The sequence below is a fragment of the Denticeps clupeoides genome, chromosome 5 (assembly GCF_900700375.1).
Source record: "Denticeps clupeoides chromosome 5, fDenClu1.1, whole genome shotgun sequence".
NCBI lineage: Eukaryota > Metazoa > Chordata > Actinopteri > Clupeiformes > Denticipitidae > Denticeps > Denticeps clupeoides.
In genome coordinates this window covers 6,377,141-6,402,369 of record NC_041711.1, presented here as the reverse complement: position 1 = coordinate 6,402,369, position 25,229 = coordinate 6,377,141, and the positions used below count along the sequence as shown (strand labels likewise).

At 40.1% G+C, this 25,229-nt stretch overlaps 1 protein-coding gene across 5 annotated transcripts in view; it reads left to right on the top strand.

Annotated features, from left to right (window-relative positions):
• The window catches only part of ptprub (protein tyrosine phosphatase receptor type Ub), a 204,966-nt gene that overhangs the window by 106,304 nt on the left and 73,433 nt on the right, over positions 1–25,229 (top strand). For all 5 annotated transcript variants that reach the window (XM_028980630.1, XM_028980632.1, XM_028980633.1 and 2 more), the window contains exons 4-7: positions 9,759–9,840; positions 14,673–14,788; positions 18,895–19,069; positions 23,419–23,712. In XM_028980630.1, the coding sequence (XP_028836463.1) occupies positions 9,759–9,840; positions 14,673–14,788; positions 18,895–19,069; positions 23,419–23,712 (667 nt within the window). The remainder of the gene's footprint in view (positions 1–9,758; positions 9,841–14,672; positions 14,789–18,894; positions 19,070–23,418; positions 23,713–25,229) is intronic.

Genomic DNA, 25,229 nt, shown 5'->3' with positions numbered 1-25,229 from the left:
ATAGATGGAACTCTGTCATGCATGAGAAGCAGATTCAGACAGGAGAACAGGTCTGATTGCGCATTGGTGCAATGCTCAGAGGGGAATAGCATGTAGGGATTTTACACAATTTATTTTTTCAAATTTAAAAACTTTCCTCATCCCAACAAAGTATTTTTTCATCTGCAAGTGCTCAATCCAATTGTACCTATTTTACTAACAGTACCTGCAATACTCTATAGTATTCATAGTATTTTTTGTAAAAGGATTTTTGTAATTGTGAAAAAAATTGCATATTTCTCTTGAACGCTTGGCCATTTATTTTTTGGACTCAGACTTGTTTTATCCTTTTGATCATCATTTTATGAAAGCATAGTGATTTTTTTAAATTATTAACCATTCCTCTGAAGCGTTCTAACTACTTTTACTTTACTTTACTTTATTTTGCAGATGCTTTTATCCAAAGCGACTTACTAGAGGAAGACACCAGCAATTCTCGTTTGATTTCTATAGATTTTGAGTTTACAAAACTAAGCCCTGATAAGGCCTAACTTGTCAGAAAAAGAACATGCTCATACGAAGAGAAAAAAAAAAGAAAAAAAAAAAAAAAAATATATATATATATATATATATATATATGTATATATATATATATATATGTATGTATGTATATATATATATGTGTGTATATATGTATACATATATACATATATATATGTATATATGTATGTATGTATGTATGTATGTATGTGTATATATATTGTGCAGTGTGTGCATGTGTGTGTGTGTGTAAGTGTTAGATTCGTCTGAAATACTTTTTGTATTAGTGGGTTTCAACTGCTTCTTAAAGGTGGTAGTAGTCTTGGCTAGTCAAATGAAGCAGGGCAAGTTGTTCCACCAGCCAGGGACAACAAAGGAGAATAGAGTTGATTGGAATCAGAGACCCCGTGAAGAGGAAATTTTCAGTCTCATTTCATTTGCAGATCTGAGAGGGCATGCAGGAGTGTAGCTAGCTAGTAGTTTATTGATATAAGAGGCTTCAGCTCCATTCACATCCCTGTAGGCTAGCATCAAGGATTTGAACTCAATGCGAGCAGCTACCAGGAGCCAGTGGAGGCAGGTGAGAAGAGGCGTGACATGGGTGTATTTTGGCTGAGACGGGCTGACACATTTTGGACCATCTAGAGTGGTTTTACAGTTACAGTAGTCGAGTTTCGAGATGACCATTGCCTGGACAAGGAGCTGCGTAACCTGTTATGAAAGAAAAGGCCTAATCTTGTGAATGTTGTAGAGAGTGAACTTGCAGGATCTGGAGTCAATCCAAACTCCAAGGCTTTTTGCGGACGCTGTGGGTGTTAACAGTAGCGAGCCAATTTGAATTGAGAGGTTTTGCTGTGGGGAGTTGTTGCCCAGAAAGTTTTGGATAGGTTCAGTTGGAGGTGTCACTCAGACATCCATGCCAATATGTCTGAGAGACATGCCGAGATTTTTGTCGCAATAGTGGCATCTTCTGGTGGGAAAGACAAATAGAGCTGGGTGTCATGAGCGTAAGAGTGATAAGAGAAGCCATGTGATTGGATTATGTGACCAAGTGAGCGAGTGTATATTCAGAATAGAAGGGGGCCAAGGACAGAATCTTGTGGAACCCCTGTGGTTACCCTAGAGAGGACAGATGTCTCACCTCCCCATGATACCTTGAAAGACCTGTCGTGAAGATAAGAGGTGAACCAATTTAGTATGGTTCCTGTAACTCCAAAATCTGAGAGTGTGGTGAGAAGAATTCCATGATTCACTGTGTCGAAGGCAGCAGATAGATCAAGTAGGATAAGGACAGATGATCTGTGGGCAGCTCTTGCAGCACAAAGGTCATCCATCATTGCCAGGAGGGAGGTTTCAGTCAAATGTCCTTTCTTGGAACCAGACTGAAAAGGGTCAAGAAGATCATGCTCGTGGAGAAATAAAGAAAGTTGAGCCAGGACTGCCCTTTCAAGAATTTTTGGAGACTGGGCGGTAGCTATCCAATACAGACGGGTTTAATGTGGGTTTTTTGAGCAGGGGAGCAATGACAGCCTGTTTGAAAGCAGTGGGAAATGTTCCTGTTATGAGTGAGGAATTTAAGACGTGTGTCAGAGCAGATACTATTGTGGGCTGTATGGAATGAAGGAGGTGTGAGGGGATTGGATCCAGGGAGCAGGTGGTGGGGTGACTTGACTGGAGAAGTTTAGACGCGTCCGATTCAGTGAGCGGAATAAAGGAAGACAGTGTTCTGGTTTCAGAGGTAACAGCGGGATGAGGTCTGGGGTTAGGGGGTGAGAATTGTTTGCAAATGTCAGCCACCTTCTCTGTGAAGAAGGTAGCAAAGTCTTCAGATGAGAGAGAATTAGAGGGGGGAGGTGTTTGAGGATTCAGAAGGCGGTTAAAAGTAGACAATAGTTTGCAAGAGTCTTTGCAGTTGCTTATTTTGTCCTGGAAGTATCTAGTCTTTGCTGTAGTGACGGCAGCAGAGAAAGATGTCAGGAGAGATTGATACTTACTAAGTTGAACCAGGCACTTGGATTTCTTCCACTGCCTTTCAGCTGCTCTAAGGTGGGTCCTGTGGCGGCGAACCTCATCAGAGATCCACTGCGAGGGTGGAGTCGCACGTGTCGCCTTTGAGGTTAGAGGGCAGAGTCTCAAGGCAAGAGGTTAGTGTGGAGCAGAGGATGTCTGTGGCACAGTTAGGGTCCTGAATAGAGAGGATCTCTAGGGGGGAAAGCTCAGAGGAAACAACAGAAGACAGTCAAGTAGGGAGAGGGTGCGGAGATTAAGGCAAAATTGTGTTAAGTATGAGGTGGGTGTGGTGCGTGCCAGGGGGGATAGTCTGAAATGAATAAGAGAGTGAATGACAGATGTGTTGGCTGTGGAGCAGTTGCGTGTAAGTACGAGATCTAGTTGCTTTCCAGCTCTGTGTGTGCTGAGAAGTGTGAATTTCAGAGATTAAATTTTGGAAATCAGCTGTTTGTGGCTTCAGGAGGTTGAGGTTGAAGTCTCCTAGTTGCACAAGTGGCAGTTCCTTGGTGGAGAGAGTTGTGTCTAGTTGTGTCTACCTGGAGGACGATATATAGCAACTATGGACATTTTTAACGGATGTGTAATAGTTACTGAATGGAATTGAGTGAAAAGCAGAAACATGATTTCAGTGAATAGCAGAAACATGAGTGAATCTCCATTCCTTGGAAATGAGCAAGCCTGTATGAGAGTATGAGAGAAGTAGAAGTCTGTGGAAAGGGCTGCAGGTGTAGCGGAGTTGTGGGGACGGATCCAGGTCTCAGTCAGTGCGAGTACTTGGAGGTTTTGTTCTTTTGCAAAAGCGGGAATGAAGTCAGCTTTGTTGACCGCAGACTGACAGTTCCACAGCCTGAGCGAGAACTCAGGGTGGCAAGACGAGGCTTGGGAGAGTGTGCGAAGGTTGTATGTGTTGTGTGTTCTGTGTGTATTGAATCTAGGAGGGCGCCTGGAGCGAATGAGAGGAATGCTCTGGAAGGACATGAGCAACAGAAAGAAGCTGATGAAGAACATAAGTGATTTTACCTGGTTTTACTCCTCGGCTGAGTCGCGCAGGACTTTTACACGGTAAAAGTCACAGGTCTTTTACACGGTAGCGTGAGAGAAGTACCCAAAGTACAGGACAAATTGTAAAGTGGCTACAGGTGCGGTCCACACGTAGTGGGGTTGACTATGACCCGTTTCACAACACAAGAGTGGCCGTGCATTTAGTTCGGGTGAAACTGCCGCCGATTAACAACAATAATGATAGCGAAAGCTAATACATTAACTTAGCTCACCTAGTCACGTCAACAACAACAACAACATTTATTTCTTATATAGCCCAAAATCACATACAGTATGTCTCAATGGGCTTTGACAGGCCCTACAGTTGACACCCCCACACTTGACCCATTCTAATCAACAGTTATTGATTAGAATGAAAAGACTTAAAATAATTAAAATATTCTCTATAGACTACTGCATCCAATACCTTCTTGTACAAGATGCATCATGAGTATACTTTTTTTTTCTTTGCAGTATTCAGATTACTTTACAATTGCACACCTTCACCCTAAATATAATTTACATATTTGTAACACTTGAATATTTGCATATTTGTAATATTGTGGTTAATATCAAGCGCAGAAGCATTTCACTGCACATCATACCGTGTATGACTGTTTACATGACAAATAAAATTTGAATTAGAATTTAAGGACATGATTTTTTTTTTTTCAAATTAATATGCCCTTGAAATAAAACAGCCTGCCTATTAGAATAAAGAACGCAATGTTAACACATTTGTAAAGAGCTTGTTTCATCTGTCTGGTGCCATCTTCTCCTTCTCTCCCAATTTAATGACTCAGGCAATTAAAAATGATCCTGCAATCAATCACTCATTAGCTGCGTTGTTCTACTAGAGAGTAATGGCTTGTCCAATTATAAACGTGGTTGATGTCTTTTATTTGTCTTGAGCGAATATGTGATGTCTGTGTTCCTTGGTTCTTGTGAGCCTGTGGAACATTTCTGCACCCCTGCCCTCCCTGCTGGAACTGAAAAAGAAGAGAAAAGATAGCCAGACCACCCCCTTACTGCTTCCATAATGTTGGTCAAATTTTCTGGGCTTTTACACTCTTGATGCGCGCGCACACACATACACACACACACACACACACACACAAAGAGTCAAAGTCTCAGGATACTGTCTGGCATATTAGGCTCTGTTTTGTACGCCTCTGATTTGAAAAAAAAAAACTAAATGAATAAAGATGAAAAGAGTGAATGTTAAAGTAGCCCTCTTTTTGGAGAAGTTTGGAGAAGCACTGGGTCATTCTCCAGCTGTCTGTCCCTCCCTCTCCCTCTGCCTCTGTCTCCCTGTCTGAAGTGCAGCTCACCCCAATCACAAATTTCACATCTATCTTGTGGGTGGCTGGGGATGTGCAAGGAGGTCACGGTGAGCTCAAGGCTCCTTTCAATAGAAATCTGAGCTCTCCGATTGCAGTTAAACAAGTCAATTTCTTTCTCTGTCTCTCTCTCTCTGTGTGTGACTGCCTCACTGACTGACTGAAGAAAAACATGCTTTCCTTCTTGCTTCATTTGATAATTCCAACTTCTGGTTCAAACTATCATTTTTTCTACATTTCTGTCAGCCTTCCAGGGTGATGATTTCACCAGTCGCAGGACATACAGTGTTTTCTTACTTACGTTTTGTCCATGTTAGTTTTGTTTAAACGTTTCAGATCATCAAAAATACAAAATATTAGTCAAAGACAACACAAGTAATCACCAAATGCAGTTAAATGAAGGATTTTATTATTAAGGATAAAAAATCTAAACCTACATGGCCCTGTGTGACGAAGTGATTGCCCCCCTGTCAATATCACATTATGAAAAACAATAATTCAGGCCAGGCCTGTTGGTTGATTGCAACTGCCAAAACCCCCACACCGAAATCTGGTGGGGCAATAAAGATATAGGAGGGCTGAGCGTAAATGGAGTAAAACGATAGCGGACAGACAAATGAAATTTTGCTGTTAGTGAAAATGACATTTCTTACATTACTGGAAGAAATTTGTTCTAAAATAGTTTAGTATCATAAAATAGAGCATTTGACTCCAAATCACACTTGAGCACAACCTCAGACACCAGCAAACAATTCTTTATTGAGATGATTAAGGAAAAAGAGCCCGTATCTCACATTTTACCAATTCATTGGATGTTGACTGTCATTCAATTGTTGTCATACAACAATAATAAACCATGGTTCAGTCCCAAACTGCAGCATCTTCGCCAGGCCAAGGAGGATGCCTACAGAAGTGGTGACAGGGTCCTGTACAAGCAAGCCAGGAACACGCTGACCAAGGAGATCAAAGTGGCTAAAAGAAACTACTCTGAGAAACTGAAAGAACTGGACCCCCTGCAGTTTGCCTACCGGGCAAACAGGTCGGTGGATGATGTAGTGAATATGGGGCTGCATTACATCCTGCAACATCTCGACGGCCCGGGAACCTATGCCAGGATCCTGTTCGTGGATTTCAGCTCGGCGTTCAACACCATTGTGCCTGAACTCCTCACCTCCAAACTCTCCCAGCTCAGCGTGTCACCTGCTACCTGCCAGTGGATCACCAGCTTCCTGACAGACAGGAAGCAGCAAGTGAGGCTGGGGGAGATCACTTCTGGAACACAGTCCCTCACTACTGGTGCCCCTCAAGGATGTGTCCTCTCCCCACTGCTCTTCTCCCTGCAGACGACACCACCGTCATTGGGCTCATCCAGGATGGTGATGAATCTGCATATCGACAGGAGGTTGAGCGGCTGGTACTCTGGTGCAGTCAACACAACCTGGAGCGGAACATGCTCAAGACTGTGGAGATGACAGTGGACTTCAGGAGACATCCTTCAACATTGCTCCCCCCCACCATATCAGACAACCTGATGTCTATTGTGGAGACCTTCAAGTTCCTGGGCACCACCATTTCCCAGGACCTGAAGTGGGAGACCAACATCTCCTCCGTCCTCAAAAAGACACAGCAGAGGATGTACTTCCTGAGGCAACTGGGGAAGTACAGTCTTCCACAGGAGCTGCTGATCCAGTTCTGTCCTGTGCTCCTCCATCACCGCCTGGTATGGAGCAGCCACTAAAAGAGACAGGATCAGGCTGCAGCGGACTGTACGGACACGAGAAAGGATCACCGGTGCCCCCCTGCCCTCCATCCAGATCCAGGAAAAGGGTATGGAAAATCATCCCAGACCCCTCACACCCTGGTCACAGGCTCTTTGACCTGCTGCCCTCTGGCAGACGTTATAGAAGCCTGCAGACCAGGACCAGGAACACAGGAACAGTTTCTTCCCCCTCGTCATATCCCTCCTAAACAGCTGATACTGTAAATCACCTCCATCATTGCACAATGCACTTTATGTACACTTGTATTTAGGATTTAGTTTTTTGCCTATTTATTTAATAAAAAGTAGATATAGTTATTTATAAATCACAAACAAATCCACAACTTGTACAATAACACTTACCACATCCTTGCACATTGTTGTTGTTTGTTGATGTTGTTTTTTCCTACATTGTACTTGAGAGACACCATCTACTGGAATCAAATTCCTTGTATATGCTTGCACTTACTTGGCCAATAAATATGATTCTGATTCTGATCTATCTCTTTAAACTGCTTTGAACCTGTGTCACTGCCATTTGTGTCAGATTTTGTATCAAAGCTTCTCAGGACCTTATGGATTTCTTTAAAGATATGCTGGCCTTGCTTGGTTTAATTGTCTAGCAGTTAAGTAGATAAATGATAAATCAAGATCTCTTATTTGAATGCCTGAGCACAACTTAACACTTAACCCTGAGTGTCTCCAGGGGACTGTCCCTGTAACTACTGATTGCAAGTCGCTCTGGATAAGGGTATCTGATAAATGTATATAAAATATTATTTCAATTATATAGAGAGTTTTCCATATTTGATTTCTTTTATATGGCATTTTTCTCAACTTGTCAGTTGTCTTAAATTTGCTGAAAATTTACATTTATTAATTTATGGCATTTATTTTGTTGTCTTCTGGGTATGTTACCCAATAGGCTACTACAACCCCTGTTAAACCCATATAGTATATGCAGCCTTTATCAGATGATGTGTCTTGTATTCATTATTTGTAAGGAACATTGTGTTGGTAGTCTACATTCTAATTCTGAGTCTTCCACCACTCTTGTTGTTGGAGTGTGATTAAGACCCTGAGGCTCTCCAAAAACATATATTTTCAACCCCGAAGTTCACCCATTCCTTTTGCTGCCTCTCTATCCGCCGAGCTGTACTGCCTGTGAAATGATGAGTGTGAATTCTTCTCATGAGAAAAAAGATGCTCAGTACTCAGCAGTCAGAACATGAAGCAAGCATTTTTACTGTTTTTTTCTTATCAGGAATGTATTCATGATGAGCTCCGCTTCATTTAAGCGGCTTTGTCAATTAAAGCTTTGAAGCTTAGAAGAACCACCACAGGGTTTCTGATATTCCTGATATACCAACAGCATCAGCAGCAATAAAGTTTTATATTCATCATGTAGCCATGATAATTTCTGCTCTTTAGTGCTATAAGAATTCATGTATTGTGCTGGGCATTTTTCACGATCGATAAAATGGCAGAAATTAGCATCTACGTATCTTTACGTTGCATTTAAATGGAGACAGAGAGAATGTGTATGTGTGGATCACTTGTTTCCATAGACAGCATCCTGTTTGGCTAATTTTGTGAAGCAAGCTAATCAGATTTAAGTGTGGGCAGGCTTTCATCTAACTTCTCAAGGAGGTTATGATAACTTTAAAAAACAATAACTGTTATCAGTACAGTGGAGCATAACATTGTACCAAAATTTAAGGTACTGTCGACTCAAACAAATTAAAATAGAAGTACAAATATATACACAAGTTACAATGGTATGAGTACAAAGTGCACAATAAAATACACTGAAATTATTAACAACAAAATTGTAGAGGCAAAATATTCAGACACATAGATTTTGTTGGTATTCAAAGGCTGATAAAATTTCAAAATCTGGTGGAAATTGGATACAGTTATAGTTATTTATAATACTTGAATTGTTTATTTATATTTTCTTTTTACTGTGTATCTGTGTACTCAGATGGGTATAACTGGAAGTACACCACTTTCTGTATCCATGTCATTGACAGTGGTGGCCTAGTTGGTAAGGAAGCAGATCTGTAATCAGAAAGTTCCCGGTTTGAATTCCAAACTGCCAAGGTGCCACTGAGAATAGTACCGTTTCGACACACTGCTCCCCGGGCATAGAATAAGACTTTTCATGGACATCATAAATGTTTCACTGAAAGGGCTTAGTTCTGGAGCCAATAACTTAATGGTCTTGATTTAATGAAAATTTAATGATATACATATATAGAGACAGGAATGCTGTTCTTAGCAAGACTTCTAATTTATCACAGTGGATGTTAAAGTCGCCGACCATTAAGGCTTTATCCACAGATACAACTAGGTTAGAAACAAAGTCTGTAAATTCACTGAGAAACTCTGAATAAGGTCCAGGGCGTCTATAAGTAATAATCTATGGAATTAATTTATGATTTTTATTTTGCGAGACTACATAAGTTATGTTGGTATAGAGAATCTCAAAAGAGTTAAATCCATGTCCAGGTTTATGTGCAATAATGAGGTTATCACTGTAAATTACTGCGACTCCACCTCCTCTACCAGTTAAGCGAGGTTGGTGTACATAGCTGTATCCAGGAGGACTAGACTCATTTAATGTTTTAATAGAGCGCGGTAAGGACACAGTGTCAACAATGTACACACAGGGTGGCTGCTCTACACAAGGCACGCTCGGTTTAGCCAGTCTGTCTGCCGCCTAGTCTCAGCTCTGGTTTGTTTTTTGGTTCTAACACTATGAGCCAGATTTTTATATAACTGAGTGGCACGCACCCAGTTAGAGTGGATGCCATCTCGCCCAAAAAGAACAGGCTTCCCCCGAAATGTTGGCCAATTATTAATAAAGCCCACTTTATTTTTTGGTTTCACTGCTTTGGTCATCTCTTTGTAAGAAATGATGAAGCAATTTTTTCACTTCACTGTTGTTCTAAAATTGATGAGAAGAATGTCTTTAATATATAAAAAAAACACATAATGCACAATTTTTCTGTGAGGTGTAAAAAAGTCATTGAATGTTTTCTTTTTTGGTGAAGTCAATTTGACTGAAATAGCATTATCTTTTTCAGGTTCTATTGGAGGCGACTGTGTCCAAAGAAACCCGTGGCTACATCGCGATTGATGACATTATGCTTTTAAACTACCCCTGCTGTAAGTACTCTAGTTGGTAAAAAACAAGACATAATATTTGACAGTCCTGATGTTTTCTTTCACAGACTTAAGGTGTGATGTGAATTCCTGCTAAAAACCAACTTGAAATTGATTATTTCAGCACAGGCAGAAACAGACAGGCAGGTTAACTGCTTATTGCTATTGGATGAAGGTCTGTAAGTACAGTATTTCTGACAATTGACGATTGCTTGTCTGAACAATAGAAAATATTACTTTCCATTGATTGCACATGATATATAAAACTGGACTTTTGCTGGCTATTGGTATAGGCAATAACATAGTTGATTGGGATTCAGTGCATTTGTCCTATTGATTGCAGTAAAAGTCACCAGCCATTGAACTGCCTTATGATTAAACTTTTGCTGTCTGCTGGTTGGTTGTGGACAGAGACGCAAGAGCTCCAATGCTGCAATAACAATCAGTACAGCAAGAGACATCTTCCACCTCTGTATGATTGACAAAGACTGTGACAAGAGGATCTACTTTAATATCTTTCTTTCAAACTAGACAAATGGTGAGAAATTAGTGCCTAAAAAAAGTCTGAGAGTTTGTGACAGGTGAAAAAAAGAAAAAGTATAAAGTACCTGCATCCCTAGAGCATGGAGAAATCTTGTGAAGTTTTGCTGGAGAGTAATAGATTCTGTGCAAATTGTAGTAAGCTATGCCTGGCATTAATTGAGCCACAGAATATGTCATCATACCCATATCTGATCTGTAAGTTTTCTTCCCTAATTCATCTCCACATGCCTGTTTGAATGAGTCCAATGGTGTTGCTTTTTGACCCTGCAATAGTTTGTAAATGACCAAAACTGTTGCTTAACTGAGATATTAATAGTGCCTCAAAACTAGCAATGGTCAGGTGGTTCACTTCTCGGAATGAATTCCAGCATCCATTTTGCCAGATCCTGCCAGTAATGTACCAGCATCTTAAAATTATCGTATTTTGAGAATAATTATTGTATACATGAAATTGCCATTCTGAATCTGCTACAAAATGTTTGTAATAACCACCTGATTCAATGTTGTGTATGCTTACTCTTTGCAACTCCGCCATGCAAATCAGTGCTTAAACCACTCATCATTGTCAAACACAATCATGCAAGGGGCCAAAACTTGTGGGATTGCATTGTGGGATTGCACTGCATTTTGGGATCTGTAGTTTGTGTGTTATCAGTGCTTCATATCACCATGTCATAACTGATACTAATAGTACTGTAGGTGGTAGTAGCCTAGTGGGTAACTCACTCACCTGTGAACCAGAAGACCCAGGTTCCAATCCCACTTACTACCATTGTGTCCCTGAGCAAGACACTTAACTTTAAGTTGCTCCAGGGAGACTGTCCCTGTTACTACTGACTGTAAGTTGCTCTGGATAAGGGCGTCTGATAAATGCAGTAAATGTAAATGTAAATGTACTGATAGTATTACTACTAATACACATTTTTAGTTTATTTGAATAATGGTGTATTTTTCTCAAAATTCTACTGATGTGGAATGAAGAACATGTAATGGCATGATTCTGTAATGCAAATTAAAATTTGTGGAGATACGGAGTGATGCTGTGATGTGGTGTAAATATTCCATTTACATGGTTTGGTAATTGTTTCAGCTGTGTAGGACACATCAGTCAACACCATATTTGATTTTTAGAAAATACATAAAAGGATTACTTTTCAAAATCATAACTATATTTAATACTGTTCATTTAGTTCTATAAACGTTCACTACACAATTGCTATTTCAGGGATGCACATTTCAAACCACAAAATAAATTCACTTTCCTCTTTATTTTCCAATTCTTTATCATGGGTCCCATTCCTTTTATCCCTGTTCTTTCATTTTTCACCAGATCAATGACTGCAGTTATGCAGTTCACTAGATCATTCTGCAGTTATGAGAATACTAGTCACTCCAAGCTCAAACAAGCACTTAAGAGCAAATGCACAGAACACATACTGTAGATCTTGCTCTGCTCTCTGCTGAAGGTAACTTTACACTAATGTGTTCTCATTATTGGAATAGTCCATCTTGCTGCTTCTCTTAACATTTTTTATGTTTTTCTGTTACCATGCAAGCAGTTGTGTACTTACTTTCCTGGTTTTATACTTTCTGTGTTGTATGGTTGTACCCCTTGTTGTGTCTTTAACTTTGTGATTTAACTGCAGCATCTACCAGACAGACATTTTGAGAATCTATAACCTCCCCCCACCACTCAGCCCATCCGGAGAGAACTGGAAGGTTTTGTAAAATGTCATAAGACTAATCTGACACTTTCATCTGCCAAGCCACATAACCTGAGCATAACACGGTGACATATCCATTCTGCCACAGGACAAGCCGTCCACTGCTGATGAGTGTTGTTTTAAAAAGAATACATCAGATGAGGATCAGAGAGATGATGTATCTGATTTCTAACAGCAGCAACTATTCCTTATAATGTCGGGGTGATTGCTGTCAGACATCTGAAACATCTGGGTGTCCAGACTGGGTCTCATCCAGACTCAACACAAATTAATTAATGTTTTAATGTGTAATCTATGTTTTATTTCAATGATAGTTCTGCATACAATATGAAGAATTACCTCGTCCTCCTCCCGTCAATGTTTAACCGTGAAAAATACTATAGAATACCACGGTGTCTCCCTCACAGTTCTTCAATTTACAATCACAAGCCACACCCTCCACTGACCCCACCCACCGTACATGATGGTTCCCACAATAACCAGGTGGGTGTTAACTTATCTTTTGATTGATCATTTGTGGACACTAATGAACAATTTGTTGGCCGTGTCCCATTTATGTCATATAAAATGTGAACAAACCTTTTACCTGGATTTTTAAAACCTTAAATACATGATTCCGTCATTCAATGTAAGCATATAAAGCTAAATGCAATTTTCTGGAATATTTTTTTCTGCTCAGAAAAAGAATACAACATTTTTAAAGAGATGCCAACCTGAAACAAAACCTCTACTCTGCAGCAGAGACATAAATTGGTTAAACAAAGCATCTGTTTTTTGCAGCTACAAAAGAAAAGCTCTCATATGAAAGTGTTTTCAGGTGATAATATTCCCCCATTCAAGGACATGGGTAACCAGATGCTCCGGTCAAGAATCCTCAGCAGCATTTCTGCCCACTGATCCTGTTTCTCATGTCCCTCCCTCACCCCCACATCCTGTGGACAACAGATGGCACTATCGGAACCACCCTGCTTCCATTAAATAATTAAAACTCTGATTGGGAGCTGGGCACATTGTTGGAGATGGCACTGAACCAGACTGCTGAAGCGCTTGTTTGGCATAATTAGTGGCATTAACTAAATAAATAAATAAATATATAAAGCAGCAGCAGGAGGAGAATACAAGGAAGGAATGTGAAAATCTTAAAGCCACCCATGCCCTTGATTCCAGTAGTGGAACTGAAAAGCCTGCTTGACATTTGTTCGGTGTCCTCCTTCACAGTGTAACAGTCACATTAAACAGTTATTATGCTAAACAGGCCGCAGGATAAAATCTGACACAGATTTAAGATGCACACTGAAAGAAATAGAGCATCTACACACTAATTATCACTAATTCCCTGTTTTCAGCTAATTTAGTTTCTATGTAAGCAAATGAATTGTGAATTAATCACAAGCGGGTTACATGGCCCACCTGTACACTAGGCACCCCTCCATCTGCCAAGATCCACAAGTCACTGGCCGTGCCAAAGCAAACCAGTGACTATTTGACAGAGGAGTGTCCTGCTGGATTACACTTCCCTAAAAGTTTCCACCCAGGCTTCCTACCACAGCTCCTGAGGATGAATCTGTGGCCCCAGCCAGACGATGATGGATGGATTTGGTATTATGGTTGTTTCCTGGCAGACGAGAGCTTTGCAAATGGCTCCTAGCCTGTGGTTTTACGCTGCAGGCAGTCATTTGGTTTCAGTGTGATGTGGAGGTAATCACAGGGGGTTTAGCATGACTGCAGCACAAGCTGCCTCAATGATCAGCCACTGTAGGCATTTGGCAGCAAGGAGTGATCTGTGTTCAGGCGACAGTCCCCACAGTTTCTCTGCAAGGACAGAAAGGGACATCCTTTGAAATTTGCAGTGACATTTTCAACCAGATGCATTTGGAGACCTCCTGTCAGAAAAAACTTCAGCGTAATTATTTGCCTTAGAGGGAAATAATGAAATGTCTTTTCTGCTTATTCTTCTTTTCATTCCATGACGTGGGAAGATGTCATGAATAGCCAGGATAAAGAGAGAAAGTGAAAAAAAAAAAATCTGAAACACTTGCTCTGTGATTGCACTGGACGATTTCTAACATCCCCAATTTCTTGCAGCCACAGTGGAGTACCATACTGTGACAATTTACCATGGGCAGCTAGTCATGAAAAATCTTTTCTTTCTTTTTTTGCCCTTTCCTGCAGTAATGAAGTCATTTAGAAAGGGCTGGATGGACCAGAGGCTTTGCAGACCCACAAGCACCACTTTTAGACATCATTCTCTTTTATACAACTCTACAGAAACCTATCAATCATTTCCCTGCTTAAAGGCAGATTGAATGGGCAGGGAAAGGTGAATTTAGATGGATGATGAGGTGGAGCTTCAGATATTTATAGATTAGTGACAGTGCCTGATTCCTAATCCATACTGTAGACCATATTTTGTGGACAGATTTGAATGAAAGGTTGACTGGGAGTATGGAATCTTCTGATAATCCCTGCTGAGTGAAAAGGTTATGAAGTTTAAATATGTGATGCCTGTATCCTAAATTATGGGAGATCATCAGTATAACATAGGTTTTTTTCTTTTCTTTGTCACAGACAAAGCTCCTCACTTCTCTCGGTTAGGAGATGTGGAAGTCAATGCCGGCCAGAATGCCTCCTTCCAGTGTGTAGCATCTGGGCGAGCTTCAGAAACAGAGACCTTCCTCCTGGAGGTGAGTGTGCTGGAGGATTTTATTTTTTAGAAAACCATCTCTTAATAGCACCAACATAGTTCCCCTTGGCAGAATGCCCCAGTCAGTTCAAATAGTGATTTACAGTTCTGTGGAAAAAAAAAACAAAACAATAAAATCACACTATCAAGAAGACACAATGCATATGGGCCATTGATTGCATATAACATGATTACTTGTATTTTTGCGCTGGTGTTCTCAGCTAATGTCTACTCTGCATATTATGATTATGTTGCTGGAATGGATGGAATAGGAAGAACACTGAATTGTCCTCAGATCATGAGTTTAGTCACAAATTGTTAACCTGTACCTGTCCTCTCCTTCTCTCCCTCTACATTAGATCACTTGGTGAGGCCATTTCCTCACATGTATTATCCTACCACTGCTATGCCGACGACCCACAACTCATCTTCTTTTCTCCTCCCTCAGCTCTACTTGCCATGCTACTTCCAAAATCTCTGCATGTCTAACTCACATTTCATCTTGGATGGCAGCCCATCACCTCAAACTCAATCCCAGCAAAACGAAACTAATATTAATTCCAGCAGATTCTTCAGCACATCAGGATCTTGCTGTTTACCTCGAAAACTCACAGCTCTCTCCTTCTACAACAGCCCACAACCTTGGAGTAACTATAGACAACCAACTCTCCTTCTCGACTCACATCAGCAATCTTTCCCGCTCATGTAGATTCATTCTCTACAATATCAGAAAAATACATTACAGCTAAATTAAGCTAAAGTTTGGACACACCTTCTCATTCAATGTGTTTTCTTTATTTTCATGACCATTTACATTGGTAGATTCTCACTGAAGGCAACAAAACCATGAATGAACACATGTGGAGTTATGTATTTAACAAAAAAAGGTGAAATAACTGAAAACATTTAGTCAGTATTCTAGTTTCTTCAAAATAGCCACTCTTTGCTCTGATTACTGCTTTGCACACTCTTGGCATTCTCTCAATGAGCTTCAAGAAGTAGTCACCTAAAATGGTTTTCCAACAGTCTTGAAGGAGTTCCCAGAGGTGTTTAGCACTTGTTGGACCCTTTGCCTTCACTCAGCGGTCCAGTTCACCCCAAACCATCTTGATTTTTGTTCAGGTCCGGCGACTGTGGAGGCCAAGTCATCTGCCGCAGCACTCCATCACTCTTCGTAGTTATGATGCCTTCAGTGAGAGTCTACCAATGTAAATGGTCATAAAATAAAGAAAACACATTGAATTCTCAGAGCCCCCCAGTACTACTCGCCTGGTTCCTCCATCTCTGAAGGTAAAAGGAAAACATTCATCTAGACTCTTCTCTGTCTTGACCCCTCGGTGGTGGAAAGAACTTCCCCTTGAGGAAAGAACAGCACAGTCACTGAGCACTTTGAAACGGCTGCTCTAGACCTTCCTCTTTAGAGAATATTCAGATTAACATTCTTATTGTCTGACTTATGTATAGAAACTACAACATAGTGAATAAAAATTGCATTGGGGGTCCTAGTGAACCAGAACCGATCACTTCATTGATTGTAACATGGAAGCACGTTGTAAATCGCTCTGGATAAGGGCGTCTGCCAAATGCCTTAAATGTAAATGTAAATTTATTATGATTGATAGGTAGATGAGTACATTCCAGCTCCTTTCGGCTGCTCTCATTAGGGGTCGACAAACAGATCAGCTGGACTGACAAAAGTTTTAGATGAGATGCCCTTTCTGATGCAACCCTCCCCATTTACCTGAGTTTGGAACCATCACCATGAAACGTACGGTCACATGTGTAAGTAGGGGCTGGGTTTTGCAGGATGAATTATATAAATGCTATTATATTCACATCTGAAGAAAGATGAATATAAATGTAGCAGTTCAGTTTAATCTGCTGAAAGTTCTTCTGAACCAAAAGACTAATTGTGTATTTTTTCAACTCAGGTTGTTATTTGTCATATTTCTCACAACAGTTCTGGTTTGTTATGTTTGTTGTTTAATTTGCCAAATATATTGACAATTTATACAATTTAGACAAAAGCTTTACAGAAATATTGAATTAATTCATTCATAAATATATAATTCATATCAGCTGCCTTCCTCTCCTTTCCTGCAGCACAATGGAAGGTCAATTGCTACCTAACTTGCTTCTTCATTATCAGGCCATTAACCAATTAAAATGTCAGCAGTGGTCATCATAGGAAGCCCCTCTGTAATAAATCAGCCATGGTTTATTAATATTTATACTAAGAGAGCTTTCTTAAAACAGCTGTGAGGTGTGTTATAAAAGTGAGTATAAAAGTGATGACGACATGTCACTGTTGACAATGTTTTTGCTGTGTTCTCTGTGGACTCTGTATATGGGTCCCAGCTTTTTGAATGGACAGTGACCAGCCCGAGGCACGGAAGCTGTAAATTGGGTGATATTTTGAAAAGCATTGTATTGAAATAAATCAAGGCATGAACACTCCATCAGTTAATGCCACTCCTCAGATTACACACAAGCCAAGCCATGCTATGCTCATGAATTCATTATTTTTCTTTATAAATTCTCATTTGTCAGTTGCCCTTTGCTAATATTAAGGACGTCTCAATTTCTTCAGAAATATGAAGGCCATCCTGCTCTTCTTTCCATCTTCCAAACTTCCATTGTTGGAGACTGGGCATATTGCGAAACCTTTGATTTTGTGTTTCATTCTTCACAACAATTCCACCTCCCCTTCAATTATGGAGCAGACAGGGCCTGTGTGCTGATTATATACTTCTTCCCAAATTCCAGGCCCCAGGATAACTCTTTCTGAATGAGTCCCGTTGCTCCAATCCTTTGCTCAGCAATGGGCTTTGGCACTGGAGAAATAATTAAATCAAACCGATGATTATGTCACATCTCATGGATAAGGGCCACTGCCGCTGGTGGTAAGCTGTCACAGGGATACTGTTCCTTGCAATAATAAAAGCAACCCCCCGAGGACCTCAGGCACCGCCCACACCAAATGGCAATTGTGATTGCCTTTTAATGCCATTTTATGGATTGCACATATGCTGCAACATTTGAAGTGTTGTTCAAAGAAACTTACAGCAAAACCAATTATTGTTGTTTACCAGACATATCCTGGTTTAAATATAAATGAGCTTTTCTCAAGTTCCTTTTTGCCGCTGCTTGTTTTAAACACATTCTTGCCTATACATGATTTAATATCCATGATTCCTTTGGGGATTATCCATAGCATATTGGACAGCAAAGAGAAATGGTACAGAAGAAAAGCCACCGAGGGCAGAAAAGAGACTTTGATTTAATCTGTTTGTTGGCTGGCGTGGCGCCCTAACCCTCTACAATGGTGGGGTGTGTGTTTTGTGAGGGTTTAGTGGGTTCCCATGTGGCGTCTCAGTAGAGCACAGACACACCAGTAAGACATGAACATATATTTAGTCCAACCTCAGGTGTCCCAGCAGACAGCGGAGATCTGGCTCCAGTACTGGTGAGAGAGCTGCTGAGCTCTGAACCCACCGCAGATGTTCTGGACTCCGTCCATATAGCCGTGGCCTGGATCTTCTGGGTCACTAGTCTCTTGTGTTCAAGACAGCTGACACATCAGAATTTCAGATGGCATTATTTTAATGTATTTTTTATTTTGTATATATATTATATCTATATTCAAATTAATTAAGCATTTACTGCTATAGGTACAAAAATACATGTATCTTTCTGTATTTATTTGTTTTTACTTGTTATTAGTACATTCACATTCAGCAGAAAAGACATTGAACATTTTTTTTTTCATGATTTCAATATGTTTTTTCAAGAAAATGTTGTAGAATTTCACCTTGGTTTAATTTAAATCTTTTCATAAAAAAGTGAAAATAAGGACTGCTGTCTTTATATCAGTGTGACTATGTTACATTTATATTGTCAGTAATCCTTTACATTCATAAATGCTAATGATGCTTTCCTCATTATGCTGTTGTCATTATGCAGGGACACACTTATCTGCCTTTTTATGGATACAGTGCAGTGGAGAATGGTGTCACACTGTTTCTCTAAATGCAAAGTCAGTCATCAGCAGTAGTCAGGTCATCATTTTCCAACTGACCCCAACACCACCGCTCTGTGCCTCTGCAGCGCCACAATGGGGAGATCACCACTTCTGCCTTGGTGAAGCATCTGAGCTACCGTCGCTTTGTGGCATCCTTTCAGCTGGAGGACGTTCAGAAGTCAGAGCAGGACCTGTACCGCTGCGTGGCCCTGTCTTCACAAGGTTCCGGGGTCTCCAACTTTGCTGAGCTCATTGTCAAAGGTTAGGATGTTCTCCCTATCATAGAAACACTCGATGGTTGCTTCCACTGCTCCATCACAGGTTGGGTGAAATGCAGAAGGTTTGCTTGTTGTGTGCAATGTACGCTGTGCTATTTGTTATGATGACAAATACTCACTTTCACTAATTAAACCTGTTACGAGTTACAGTATCCAGAAAAAACTACTTACCGTTCACCTGTTAGAGATGCTACAAAAATAAAAAAGCTGAGCTCAATTTTCCACAATTATATCTTTGATTGGTATTCATGACCAGATAGCAGAGGTTTGATTATCTGTAAGGAAACTAATTTCCCTACATGGGTATTTTTGCTCCACTGTATGTTGTTTTATCTCCAGCTTTGGCCCTTTGTTCCAGATTAAATTTGCCCTGCATTGAAAATGACAGAAAACTATGGATAGAATCAAAAAAGCTAATCTTCTGGGTTTTTTTTAATTCATTTTCAAGGCTGGAGTTTTTTTTTTACAATGAGTTTTTATTTATTTCATTTCAGCCTCTTCATTTCAGCCATTTCAGTGTAGTTTTGTGCTACTTTCCCCTGATGCATCTCTAAAAACTGAGTGGTACATCTTCTGCATCAGTGGCTTTCTGTATTCTGTCTTCAGAATTCACACATTAACCATGAGGCTTCATGTTTCCTTGCAGAGTTACAATAAGGTACAAATGTCTAAAGAATATATGGATGAGATTTAGGGGTCAAAGGTAAACTCGTATTGTTTTTGGGTACTTTATGTAATGTTTTTTTCATGCTCAAGTAAATTGTTCCTTTTAATAATTGTAGTCAAGTTGTTTTAAAAACATGAATCTTTTAATTAATATGGCACAATCACATCAAGACTACGTGGCATGAGCGCTTTTATCAGTAGGGAAGGTTGCACAGTAAATTAGAGAGGGACCTGTTATTTTGTTTTAACTGATGAGAGACTCAAATGAACACACTGGGTTCACGTTGCAGACACACTGGGTTCCTGTCAAGGTCACCTTAATCACCATGCAAAATAGTTATCATTATAAGCACATCATTTGGAAAGAAATACATAAGGAATTAAATTTTTCCAACACAAGGACAATGAATTGCAAAACTGAATAATAAACCTGCCTGTCATTCTGAAATAAAAGATCTCTTAATATAGGTTAAAATACTTTTCAACAATTACATTACATTAATTTGGAATTTGGTAGATGATTTTGTCCAAATGAAATTACATTTAATAATAATCTTATTTAATGAAAGTAGATATGCCAGATAATCCATGGTTTGTTTGTTTGTTTGTTTATTTATTTATTGAGTGATTGATTATTCTCACTTTGACTAGCTTCCGACTTCTGAAAGGACATGTACAGCTGGGTTCGATTTCAGTTTTTATTTATTCAGTTATTATTTATGTTGTGTCTCAACAAAGGAAAGTTACTGATGCTCTCTGCCCTCTAACTATTCTGGGGGTTGGAAACATTTTACAGTCAAAGAGCCATTTGAACCCTGTTTCCCCAAAAGTGAAAGAACCAGGTGCTGCAAATTCTTTTTGACATATAAACTTAAAATAACACTGGTTATATTATTTTGACTTTTATGCTATGTATATTGTAGTGTGGTGTGGTTCATGAAGTTTGCGGATGGGGGGTGTTTTTTTTTTTTTTTTTTACTGGCAAAAATATTCACGTAGACACTGATGACGTGATTAATGTTTAACCACCAAGACAAGTCTACAAACCTGACAGGACATGTTCATGGAAAAGAGGTGATCTAAAGACACTATGCTGACTCTACACAACTTACATATCAACTTTAAGTCATGATATGCAAATCATTAAATATTGCTAACAACTGTTTATTCATCCCAAGAGGCATCAGACTTTGAAACGCTACTAATATAACAAACTGATTACAGCTCTGGTGGGGGTAGCATTTGTGAACTATACTGACTTTACGGTGAAGACCTGACAAATTAATGAAAACACTTTAATATCTAATAAACTGTTGGTACTTCTGAATGCATTATGGCCTAAAAAGAAATTCCCAGCTTTGTGTCTGAGCAGGTCCTGTTTTTTTTCAATTCTGTGTACAAACCTGTGCATTCATTGTGCTTCATTGTCAGCATTCTGCTTAGAGCCTTGCTCCCCATAAACAAAGTGAGCTTCTTAGCCTCGGTTTCTGTGTTTCATTGCAGCAAACTGAAGATCCTGTTAAAGACTCAGTGCAGCGTGTTCTATTTTCAGACTGAATTCCCAAGACTTAGTCTCTGCCCTCGATCAGAAAACACATGAGTGCCTTGAATTGCCACATTCCCCCTACTTATTGTGCACCGTAGTCCAAAAAAAAAACAAAAGAAAAAAAAAGCCTCTTCCCACCACTTCCTGGTTGACAGCGAGTGATGCCACCCTCAACTTCTCCAGACACCATTGCTAAGTTAACTGGAGAGGGAATCGAGGATGTAAAAGTGATGAAGTAACTGCCTGCTAACACCATTTATTGTTGAAGCAGCATGGATTATGCCGATTGGTTTAGCACAACAAAGACAAGCGGCCACAAGCGGAGCATCGCAGACATGAGCATCTCGCATCCTTAACTTTCCATTTCTTCTCTCTCCTTGATTGTTCTTGTAGTCTTTTTACTGGTGCCTATGAGCCCATACTGAAAGATGACACCTCTCAGTGTAGAATTTGATACTAATGCTGGTCTCTTGCTATCTCCTGCACCATGTGCTAATTGTTGTTATATTTTACTTTTTTTTTAAGATTTTGCCTGCAGTTAGGCAAGCTAACAACGAGGATTCAGAAGCTGTTTGGGACCCACCCTCATATTTCGTAAATGATACACAGCGTTTTTCAACATTTTATTTCAAGAAAACAGAAAGAAATTAATGTAATAATAGTAGCGCACTATTTAGGATCATTGACTCAAAGTATTGGATGTTGAAGACATCTGGCGATGGAGGACCCAAGCGCAATTGTTGCAAAAAGCAGGGGTTTTATTACCATAAACACAGAAGACCAAAAGGCACATGGCTTCAAAACAGAACGGACACACTGTAACACGAACAGGTAGTAACTAGAACTGGACTGGGGCAGAGAAACAGGACAGGGACTAAAACATCTAAGATCTTTCTACAGGTTGTCACAGAAACTAGGAATGTACTGAAAGCAAACATACACTAGTAGGCACATGAGAATTGGTCAATATATAATACACACATATACACACACACACACACACACACACATATATAATGAAATACTGAAATATTTAAATTGCATTTAAGAAAAAGTTTTATGAGGTTAATAAGAGGTTAGGTGCCTCTGTGTCTGGGTATTTGTGCATATCGCTCTCTCTCTCTGTGACAGAATCTGTTTGGACAGGCAGGTTCCCAATTACAATGCATTGCTGCACTTCAATTAAACCAGGCAGAAATGGACTGCCAGAGTCATTCAGCAGTAGGTCCAGCATGACGCTGAGGTGTGGTGCCAGTTCCATTGCCTTGGGTCTGTTGGCTTTTTTTCTAAATGTATACTACTTCTCTGGAGCCTTTTAAAGGGCCCTACCTCCCCTTGCAGCTCCACTAACGAGAGGCTAATCAGCCTTTTAATTAGGCTGATCAACTCATTTCACAACTGGCTGTTCCTCGGCTGGGTTATACATTTAGGCAGCCAGTGGTGATGCATTGGGTGGAGCAGTCTAATGAGAATTGCACTCCACTAGTGTGAGAATGCCGCGGGGAGGGAAATGAACAACAAAACAGGCAAAAGAATAAAGCTGCAAAACAACATGAATCTTCCTGGGTAACGTGTCAAATAAAGCTCATCTGCTGCAATTAAGACTCTGTGAATACAGCCAGCCAGCCAGACTGTACTCTGGTGACAGAGCTGGAGCCAACATTTCTTCTGTCTGGCCGAGGGGACACGCTGGAGGCTCTGAAGTGACTTTCAAGTAATTTTCATATTTGTAGACATGTATATTTTTATTTCTCAGAGGAATGTAGAAGTGTCCAATGCAATAATCCATCGCAATGTTTACATTTTTTTATATCAATGTCCGCAGAAACTGTGGGAACAGGGGACTATTAACGCCATTCCTATAGGATAATGTACATGACTTTATATCAACATAATTGCATAAAATCCCAGCTGTGGGTGCTGTTAAATACTTCTGAAGCTCTGCCTGATCTGCATGAGCAATTGACCCTCCACTGAAATCTGCTGTGTGCATCATCTCAGAGGCGCTTACAAGGAATTTATGGCTTTCATGTGTATATGTGCCACATTTTATTTTAATAACCTACAGATTCATCTTGTAAATTATAAATGCCTGTCTGATCTTTGTGTCTCTCTCCCAGTACCCCCCTCACCCATAGCGCCCCCCCAGCTCCTGAGGGCTGGTTCTACCTACCTGATCATACAGCTCAACACCAACTCCATCCTGGGTGATGGCCCAATAATCCGGCGTGAGATTGAGTACCGAGCCAGCCAGCTGCCCTTCTCCGAGATCCACGGCGTCAACATGCTCACCTACAAACTATGGCACCTAGACCCGGACACAGAGTACCACATCAGTGTCCTGCTCACCCGTCCTGGGGAGGGTGGCACAGGTCTACCGGGTCCCCCACTTATTAGCAGGACCAAGTGTGCTGGTGAGTCCACAGAACTTGTCAAGAATTTACTATTATAACATTTTTATATCTTACTTAAATTGCGTCAAGACTATGTGACCCTATAGATAAGATTACTTTTTTTTTCATTCTGGACATTGTGTTTAACACATATACAAATCAAAGGTGTCTATGCTTAAAGGAAGCTGTTTATAAGGGCTCATATGTCTTAAACATGTGATATAATATTACTAAAAATTATGTGGTACTAATTATTATATAACACTGGTCCATCCCACTCCTCCCTCAAACCAGAAATATTCTGAAGGGAAGTAAGCTACCCCACCCTAGCATGCGTCATTCCAGAGTAGATATTTTTATAGTGTCAATGCACACTACAGTTTTTATACAGTCAGTGCACACACACCTGCCACAGAGTAGCTCAAGGTTCTCACTACGTAATGCTGACGAACAAATTAAATTAGTCCAGTTTTTTGAAGGAGAATAGGAGCAGTAAAACAGAGGAGTGGACAACTTGATCACTAAATACAGTTTGTGGGCTGAACTGCATAGAACGCCATAGATCACAACCTTACAAGCCTCCTGTTCCAGGCAGAATTATCAGGCTAATACTGTCCCAGATTACATGTTTAACACCAGTTTTCACACCACAGCCATCATCTCACTGAGGAAATACTGATAGACTCTAGAACAATTGGAGAACACACAATAGAACATTCTAGTCATTGTTGGTACAGTATATTCAGTATCCTTCAAAATCTATAAATGAAGAAGGCCATAAAAATGTAATTCTCAACAGGATATGCCATTCCTTTTAATGGAAAAAAGAGGCACTTTCATTCACTCTCAACTTCTGTCATGATCCGGTCCTGAAGGGGTTACTCCAGTACTCCGATAAAGCTGCCCTGTTCGTTTCTGTTCGCCGTCGGGTCTTTGATGTGTTACATGTTCACCATGTCACAGATGTCTCCCCTGTCCTGTTCTGCACCATTAAACCCCTGTATCGTGACGTTGTGTGATTGCGTCCTTCTTCCTCGTCATCTCGTCACCTCTTTGTCCTCCTCTCTGTTCACGTGCCTCGTCATGCCTAACGGTTGTGACAACTTCTTTGGCAATAAGTCACTAAAATCATATAGTGACCTATTGTATGTAATGGAATAACCGCCCAACCAAGTAAAGAAGTGGTTTATTGAGTAACTTTGTAATAATGGTGGATTTCTTTTAATAAGTATGCTCTTTCCTCTTAAATTCCATTCCATCATTATCAGTGGCAAACATAATTGTTTTTGTCCAGAGTGTCGAGGATAGGTAATTTTTCTTACTGGTACTGTAATTTCAACTGTTTCCAATCATGTTTTAGGCTTCATATGTACATTGTAACTTTGAGTGTATTATTACATAACCTTAAGTTTATTATTTATGTTTTTGGAAGCCACCAATTGTGCAGGTTGTCCCAATGAAAAAGATGAGAGAGGTCTGTAATTTTCATGATAGGTATATTTCAACTGTGTAAAAAAAATTAGCACCTACAAACAATC